Source organism: Galeopterus variegatus, unplaced genomic scaffold, assembly GCF_000696425.1.
Source record: "Galeopterus variegatus unplaced genomic scaffold, G_variegatus-3.0.2 Scaffold2870, whole genome shotgun sequence".
NCBI lineage: Eukaryota > Metazoa > Chordata > Mammalia > Dermoptera > Cynocephalidae > Galeopterus > Galeopterus variegatus.
This window is the reverse complement of record NW_007728981.1, coordinates 79,498-88,748: the sequence shown is the minus strand read 5'-3', so window position 1 is coordinate 88,748 and position 9,251 is coordinate 79,498. Positions and strand designations below refer to the sequence as shown.

Here is a 9,251-nt window from a genome sequence, read left to right as displayed (position 1 = left end):
AAAAAAAAAAAAAAAAAAAAAAAAAAAAAAAAAAAGGAAAAGAAAAGGAGATGAAAACAATGAATAAGAAAAAGATAAATGGGAATCTAAATTTAAATTCTGACTCTCTTGGAAAAAAAAATGTCCCTGCTTTAGTTTTGATGCATTCCTGCTTCAATGGAGAAATCTTCTGTTTGAGTTATTCCTTTCTGTGGGGACTGGCAATGTCTGTAGCCTTTTTGAGGCAGTTCATGGCAGTCTGCCCTTAATCCGGTTTGGCCTCAGATATTGCATTTGGGATTCTTTGCTTTTTTTTTTTTAAACTAAACTATTTCTTTTCTTTTCTTGTTTTTTAAAACTGAACTATTGTTCTCTCCCTGAAATGTTCCACAATATTATCCCAAGGAGTATTTTGTTCATTGCAAATCTAGGTGTTTTTCCTTCCCATGCCCTCCTGAAGACGTGTTTCCGTTTATCTCTGCCTCGGGCTTCTGTGCCCCCATTGTCTCTGAGCAGCTGACAAAAGCAGTCGTTTTGACGAACCTCAACCACCAGTGAAGTTCATGAGCTCCAGTCTCGGAGAAGGTTCAGTAACTTGAAATTAAACAATTAGAGGCAACAAGAGTGGCAAATTGAATCATAGGCCCCTGGATGCAGTCAGGACACTTCACTTCTAGGGCACTGACCAGTTTGATGACCTTGACCAAATCCACTCTTTCTCTGGGTTTTGGTCTCCTCCCTTCCATAAGGAGGGGTTGCACTGTGTGGACTCTCAACTTTGATGTTCTTGATTATATTCTAAGCTTTATTTATTGTTTTTCAAGTAATTTTGGAATTATCTTCTTTCACTCCACTGAGAAAATACTGAATTTGATGCCTACAGGGCTGTGCTTTTGTTTTATGTTTTTTTTACTTTTGTTTTCATTTACTTTTTACATAAGTAATAAATGCACATAAGAAACCTTCAAACAGTACAGAAGAGGAAAAGGAAAATCTCCTCCCATCCGTGGTACCCAGTTTCCTCTCCAGAGGTACCCACTGTGACCAGTTTCAGGTGTATCCTTCTAGAAATTTACTGTATATGCATAATGTGCCTCTGCTTTTCTAACCACAAATAATAGCATGCTCAAACATATGATTCTGTCCCTTGGGTTTTTCTCCCTCTGGACAGTGTTTCTTAGAGATCGTTCCTATAAGTACCTGTAGAATTCCCTCATTCTTTGGAATCATTATATAGAATTTCTCCGAATGGGTGGACCTTAATCGCCCATTGATGGACATTAAGATCATTCTTATTCTTTTGCTTTTATAAACAATACTGTAGTGAATATCCTTGTACAGACTGATTTGTTGGTGTGTGCCTTACTTTGAAAACAAAGCCATTGTCTTAAGTTCCACTGTTTTCCGGGCTCTACAGTTAATAACCAATGACATTTAGTCTGAATGGTTAAATCTACTGATTTGTTGGTGTGTGCCTTACTTTGAAAACAAAGCCATTGTCTTAAGTTCCACTGTTTTCTGGGCTCTACAGTTAATAACCAATGACATTTAGTCTGAATGGTTAAATCTACATTAAATGGAAGAAACCAACATCTCCACTGTTACTCCGTGTGAAAGTCTCTTAGAAGAACTGGTGTTTTGAAGATGAGCAAGGGTATGGTTTTGGAAGAGCTCCCCTCCAAGTCTTAAACTTCCCCAGATGAGGATTCAGACATTTGTAGCATCTGCTGAGCGGTGTGTGTCTGGTTGCTGCACGTTGCATTTTGTACACTGATAAGGGCAGTCAAAGTCAATCAAGATAGTCCTATTCAAATTTGTCATGTCAGTAAGTTACCAGACCTGAGTCAGCTTTTAAAATTTTTTCAGAGTATCTGAGTTATAAAAATTAACATAGGATTAACAACCTGTGCTTTTCAAGCCTCTTTTTCCTAACCTGGGGATTTCTGATACTGGAAGTATTGGGTGTCTTTTCTGTCTACAGAAGTTATGTCAGAAAAATGGCGTACTTTTTCAGAAGGTTCAGAAACAGCTGTCGCTTGAAATCCCGTTCTTCCATCTATGCCTCCCTCCCCTGGTTTGAAATAGGTTTTATGAATTAAATCCTTCTGGATAGCTGGATTGTTTCTTACTGGAATCTGTATACAAAATAACTCTTGCCCTGTGACACCTGTATGTGCACGATCCTTGATCTGCCAACCCAGGCCTTCAGGGAGAGTTTGTAATTGTGCTTTAACAAGCTCTGGAAGTGAAATACTCATTTCAGTTATTTTGGCATCAATCAATCATGACTGTGCTTTTTTTCTGTCCTCAAACTAAAAGTATAAGAAATGCCCAGCTGGTCTCATTTACTCATTAGATCATTTACTGAGCCCTCCCTGTGTGCCAGGGATAGTGCCAAGAGGTGAGAGTCCTCTGTGGTGGGCTTTATTCAGAAAGGGAAATCTAATATACTCTCAGTAGTCTCACTGCCCCCTTCAGTGGCTTGTTACTGAGCAGAGGGCTGTAAATCTATTTAAACTCTCCTTGAACCCTTCCTGTTGGTAGCCCGAACAACCTTTAGGCCCAGGTCCTTGTTTTGATGCCCTGCTGGTTTATCGGTACTTCCTTGCAATCAGTCAAAGGCAAACTGTGTTTAGAAGGTTGCTCTCAGTTTCAGCAATTGTTCCTGTCCTTCATTCTAAGGTGTGGCAGAGAGCGGCTGAGGAAACTTGAAAGAACAGGTGGACGGGGTGCCAGGGTTTTGATTTTGGCCCAGACTCTACCTGCCACTAACTGGGGCACATCCCTTCACCTCTCTGGGTTACAGTTCCTCTTCTACAAAATAAAGGGATGGATTAGATCATCTCCAAAGTTTACACCTCCCAGCAATCTCATGTTCCACAGGCCACATATAAAAATCCATCTCATTTATTCTCACCCCCTTCTACAGCCCATTATTTCCTCTGATGGCAGGAGCTATTTATTTACCTTCAAGCGCATGCCTGGCACAGGGCAGGAATGCAATAAGGATTTGAACAAGTGAATAGAAAAATGAATGTTTTTACCTCCTTCCACTTCCATCCCGGGAAGTCCCCACACGGTATTCTTCCTCAAAGGAACCAATTCTTCTGTAGAAAATCTTCAGTGTTGGTATTGTCTTTCGAATGTGTGTGTGTGTGTGTGTGTGTGTGTGTACACGCACACATATACATTTAATACATAGATGATTGGCTACTTTAAAATTTATTTAAGGAAATTTAGTTATAAAACATATTTCCACATAATATCCATAGGAAACTGGAGATCTGAAATATTTAACTTTTGGGCTTTAATTGAAATATGCCAATATTTTTATCCTTTAAAGATAGTGATACCAGACATAGCAAAAATTGATTTTTTTTTCCCTCAGAAATGAAGCAAATATATATATATATTGTCTTTGGCCCTGACCTAGGAACAAATAGACTGAAAAGCATGGTTTCCTTTATTACATGATAAAGGCAGAAGTTAAGCAAATTTGATTGGTAAACTGTTTTGAGAAAAACTAGCACTTTAAAAAATGCATTCTCTATGGGAACACCAATTACAGAATTTATTAAAGATTTTAAAATCCTTTTCTAAAGTGAAGTTCTACATGCTGAAATTTCAAATGTTGTTAAGTGTAGACAGAGAATTCTTAAAAAGTTCAAAATACTTCTAGTACCTTTATCCAGTCACTAAAATGCTTAGTGCTTTTTTTTTGGTAGCTGGTGGGCACGGGGATCTGAACCCTTGAACTTGATGTTATCAAGTGTTTAACATTTTTGTGTAATTTTTCCCTTTGTGAAAGCAAACATTTTTTCTCAATCAGATATTTGTTCCTGAGTTTAGCTCAGGCTTCTTTGGGGCACCGTTTTTAAATAATACATTAATGGTATCCTGCTTATGTGTAGGTAGGTGCCTGATCTAGGTGCTGTTTCACATGTTGCTTATCAGTTCACTCATCCATCCTAAATATTACTGTACAATGATCACATGTCCTCCTTAACTGTGCCATGAACATACAGATTGTCTGAGAAGGTGCATGCACAAACCCAGAGTCATGGTGAAATTATGTCATAAATTGTGATAACCTTTGTGGAATTTACTTTTGACCTCTGTGTTCTGTGTAAGGCTTAAAATGTACTCTAGACACAGGGTAGGTGTGAAATAAGATTTTTAACAGAACTCAAAAGCCAAGACTAGAAGTGAGGCCAGTATCTGAGCCTCCATGAATTGAATTAAGGTAATAATTATTTAAACAGTAATGATTAACAAGAAAGTACTTTGGAAGGAATCTCAGGAATCTATACTCCAAAGGACAGAGCATTCTGATGATCTCTTTTCAAAAAGGTATTATAGGCCCCAGTCATTAATCTCCTGTCTGTTCTTCCCTCCTATAGTGATGAATCACCAACACCAGCAGCAAATGGCATCCAGTACCCTGAGCCAGCAGAACCACCCTACTCAGAACCCACCAGCAGGTCTCATGAGTATGCCCAATGCGCTGACCACTCAGCAGCAGCAGCAGCAGAAACTACGGCTTCAGAGGATCCAGATGGAGAGAGAGAGGATTAGAATGCGCCAAGAGGAGCTCATGAGGCAGGTATGGCCTTCCGTGGTGCCTGGTGGAGGCTCCGCGGCCTTTGGTTCCAAGGCTAATGAGTAGGTGGCTGCTTGCCATCAGGGAATGCGCCAAGAGGAGCTCATGAGGCAGGTATGGCCTTCCGTGGTGCCTGGTGGAGGCTCCGTGGCCTTTGGTTCCAAGGCTAATGAGTAGGTGGCTGCTTGCCATCAGGGTGAATCTCCATTCTTTAGAAGCACAGGGGGCCTGAAGCCTTACTCCAAACCTCATGATTAGAACCTACTTTCTTCTCCCAGTGTTCTGCTTGCACTGCTGTCACACCAAACTTATGAGTACAAGGACTGGCTATATCGCTGTGGCTGCCAGTCTTTAGAAAGAGAGAAAAGAGAAAGTAGAGAGAAAGCGCATGTTCTAATTATCTATTGCTCTGTCGTAAATTATCCCAAAATTTGGTGGTGGCTTAAAACAATAGCCATTTTATTATATTACACAATTTTGTGGGTCAAGCATTTGGAAAGGACTTAGCTGGACTATTTTTCGGCTCTACATGGCATTGACTGAGGTCACTTAGTGGTGGTGTTCAGCTGGTGGGCGGACTGGTCTGGAGGGCCTAAGATGGCTTTGCTGAAGTGTGTTGCACCATGGTGGGGATTGCAGGAAGACTGGGCTGAGCTGGGTCGAAAGCCTGAGCATCTACATGTGGCATCTATAGCATGGCAGTCTCAGAATAGTGGGACTTATTACATAGTAGCTTGGGTTTCCAAGAGAGAATGTTCTAAGAGACAGGAAGTAAGAACTGCCAATGGCTTAGGGCCCTGGCTCTGGAAACTGTCACGGAATCACTTTTGCCATGTTCTCTTGGTCAAAGCAGTCACAGAGCACCCTCCAGGTTAAAGCAGATAGCAGAAGGGACATTCTGTTCTTTGCAGACAAAGAATCTGCAGCCATTTTTGGTCCATCACAGAGCATGAAAAAGAAGGAAAATTGAGGGGAGAATGAGAAAGGACTGGTAGAATGTTCAGCAAAACTGCCTGGGCATCAGTCAGGCACTTTTGTGCCATACTCCATTCATTCATTCATTCAGTCAGTCAGTGGAACATTGCTGTGTGTCCTCTGTGGGTCAGACTCAGTGCTATACTTCAAAAATGAATAAAAGAGAATCCCTAAAGGAACCCAGTTTTTTCCTGCTTTAGCATCTTGGTCTACAGAAGAGCAGAATTCTTTCTACAAACATTAGTAATCCATGTTTGCAGATCTCATACATTTTTCTGGCTACGTTTTGAGAAGAAAAGCTTTAGTGTATACTAAAGCTTTAGTGTATATTTACTTCTTCAGACTTTGCTTTATGACTCACGTGAAGCAAGATATATGAGTAGCTTCCTTTTGCTACTTTAAGGAAATAGGTAGTTTTAACTGTTCCAGATAACTTTCTTAGAGGGGAAATTGGGGGTGTTAGAGTAAACACTATTTTTTTTAGTTATATCTGATACTTTCAAAAATATATATTTACTTTTATAAATGAATAATGTATTTCTCATCAAATAAATTCTAGGATATACAGGATCTATACTGTGTGAGGTTTAAATACATTGTGAATTAAAGTAATTTCTCAGACATCACCTTTGAAAATAAGGCAGATGAATATAAATTGTGCTTTGTTGTCCAGCTGAACTTTCCTCCAAATTTGAGGAATTCAACTTTGTAGGGTAACTACAGTTGTGCCTTTTACCCTGAGGATTTGTGTTTGAACTTTCGTGATTAACTCAGGGTAACAGTTGTTTATGCTGTTTTTAGAAATACAGTATCATGTTACTTGGCAGGAAATAATTGTATTCTGTTTTATAATAATTGTTTTCTGTCTTTGATAATCTATTTGGAATAATTTTTCTACTTTATAATATAGAGTAAATTAAACATTTATAAGTTCTCTCAGTTTTATACTTAAATTAACTTTAATGAGTTTTTTTTTTTTTACACAAAGTTGTGACTGTTCTGCAAAGAATGACTTGTTTCTCTGTTTCCGCCTCTGTGTTTCTCTTTCTCTCGTCCCACCTCCTCCTTTCCCATAGAAAGTATTTCTGAAAAGGGTGGAGAAAAGTGCCCCTAATTTTTTCCCTTACTCCCAACTGTAGGTTCCTTTGAGCCAGAATATAGAATTGACTGGGTTCATATTACAGAAATGCCAACCAAGTTCCTTAGAGGCTGTGAACTTGGAACATTTTGCTACATCACAGTGAGCAATTCCACTGTGCCGGACAGCAGGGAGGAAAGCTGTCCAGATTTGCTCACAGAGGCTCGCATGACTCTGCTCAGCTTTGGGGGTGTGGGGGGAGAGAGAGAGAGAGGAGGAGATGGATGGTTCTGATGTCTTTTTATTTCTGTTATGGAGCACAAGAAGAAAGGTCTAAGTAGGCTTTTAAATTGTGGAAGATTTTTTTTCTCCATCCAGAAGCAGTGTGCCTCCCCATTGTCAAAGATATTGTTTAAGAACATATAATGAGTGGTGTTGGAGTGTTCTATAATAGTTATTTGGGACATTTGCCTGGATGCCTGATTATTTGGGTGCAGATTATGTATATCATCTTGGTTGGTTTTTTGACTTCTTCCTTTTGTGATTTTCTGTTTTTCTATTTGTACCTAAGCCAGGGCAGGGGCAGGGAGATGGACTGGAAGTAAAAGTGATCTTGGCTCACCTGTTTAGCTGCCTTCCAGCATCTGATAGGAATTTATAGGGGTGGGGGGAATGGCAGTCCTGGTGAGATTTCGAGATTACCAATAGAGTTTCGTTTGTTCATTCTGTCCCACCTTCCTGTCCTGGGTAGTTGACAACTGCCTGAATATTCCTTACTCAGTGGGCAGTTTTTAATAGCCCTGAATCTGCTCTTGCTTACAGGAGGTCCCTAATTGTACAGCCTGTTTTCTCAGTCCCTGCCCTGCTGGCAGGTCTAGACCTACCTGCAGTTCTACCAAGCAAGAATGTTCAGGAGAGAGGCCCCATGCTGGGCTCTCTATAGTAGGAAGAGAGGTTGGCAAAATTTAATAAGTAGATGAATTTATTCCCTAATTTTTGGGAAATTATCACTGCTCTGTATATTTTTTTATCATTCTTAAGTGATATGATAATGTGAAAGGTCCTTATGAATTATATGCTACACAAATATCCAGTTCATTTCTCTCCCTCTTCTGCTGTGCCATTATTCTCTGGGCATGGAGTTGTATAATGCTGCACCATTGAGAAAACAACTCATCAGTCCTCATTGCACAATCCAGCATATACTTCATGATGCCAAGGGGTCACATGTTAGCTCATTGGCACCAAAGTCATGCCAGGATATAAAGAAAATGGATTTGAGGAAAGTTTGATTATAAATCTAAAGTGAACCTCCATTATTTCAGGACGGAAGCTCAGGTCACATGTTAGCTCATTGGCACCAAAGTCATGCCAGGATATAAAGAAAATGGATTTGAGGTAAGTTTGATTATAAATCTAAAGTGAACCTCTATTATTTCAGGATGGAAGCTCATTTTTTTTTTCATTACTTCCTTCCTTTATCTCATTCATTCATTCACCAACATTTATGTGGTAAAAAATAATAGAAAGATAAGTGGGACATGGCTCCCATCAGATAACTTCTATTTTAGCAGAAATGGCAAAACAATTAAATCTAATCCAAATTGGTGGCCAGAAGGATGAGTTAAAACCATTCTCTATGGGGTCCCAGTCGCTACCACCAATTTTGACTTTCATTACTGGACTGAGAACAGAAATACCAGAGCAGAGTTCTGTGTAACTGAGCATGAGATGTTCTTTTCTTTCTTTTCAGTGATTCCTCAGGCCAACAAGCTGTTGAACAGCTACAGAATCAGGATCAAAAGGGCCAGTCGGGTTTGATATCTCTGCTGATTAGGAATCTTCTGAAGTAGAAATCCTGTAAATATGGTCCCACCAATTTAGCATTGGCTGCTCTAGCAACAGAGTTGAGCTACTTGTATCTGATCATTGATGAATTATCTGGGAATGCGGCAGGTGGAGTGGAGGTGCTGTGGAACGTGAGAGGATTCTAGCCAGGTTTGCAGGAAACAGTCTTGTTAGGAAAGTGGATTTTCCCCTTCTTTCAACGAGCATCTGTTGGGAACATTATAGAGAGGGAATTTTCATGAGACAGTCTCCATTTTTTCATACTAAAGTTTTAGTTTTACTAAGTTTCCCAAAGGCTGTGAGGCAATTTCAGTACATCGAAGAAATGGTAACCCTAGAAAAGAAAGTCATTCTTAGTTGATGATTTACTTCCTGTTGTCTTCATTTTCTAAAAAGAAATTCTAATTTTTTTTTTTTTTTTTTTTTTTTTTAAAAGATGACCGGTAAGGGGATCTTAACCCTTGACTTGGTGTTGTCAGCACCACGCTCACCCAGTGAGCGAACCGGCCATCCCTATGTGGGATCCGAACCCAGGGCCTTGGTGTTATCAGCACCGCACTCTACCGAGTGAGCCACGGGCCGGCCCAGAAATTCTAATTTTGTTCTAATTTTAATTTTTTAAAACATAATTTACTGAGTTATTTTTCTGATGAAGATAAAAGAAACCATTTTTGCTAAGTGAAAGAAGCCAGACCCTCCGAAAGCTGCATATACTATAGGATTCCATTTATGAGATGTTCTGGAAAAAGCAAGACTATAGGAACAGAGGAC

The 9,251-nt window shown here is 39.7% G+C and overlaps 1 protein-coding gene across 1 annotated transcript in view; it reads left to right on the top strand.

Annotated features, from left to right (window-relative positions):
- Positions 1–9,251, top strand: part of WWTR1 (WW domain containing transcription regulator 1) — a 124,571-nt gene that overhangs the window by 97,360 nt on the left and 17,960 nt on the right. Inside the window, exon 5 of the mRNA XM_008583253.1 lies at positions 4,380–4,582. Within this exon, the coding sequence (XP_008581475.1) occupies positions 4,380–4,582 (203 nt within the window). The remainder of the gene's footprint in view (positions 1–4,379; positions 4,583–9,251) is intronic.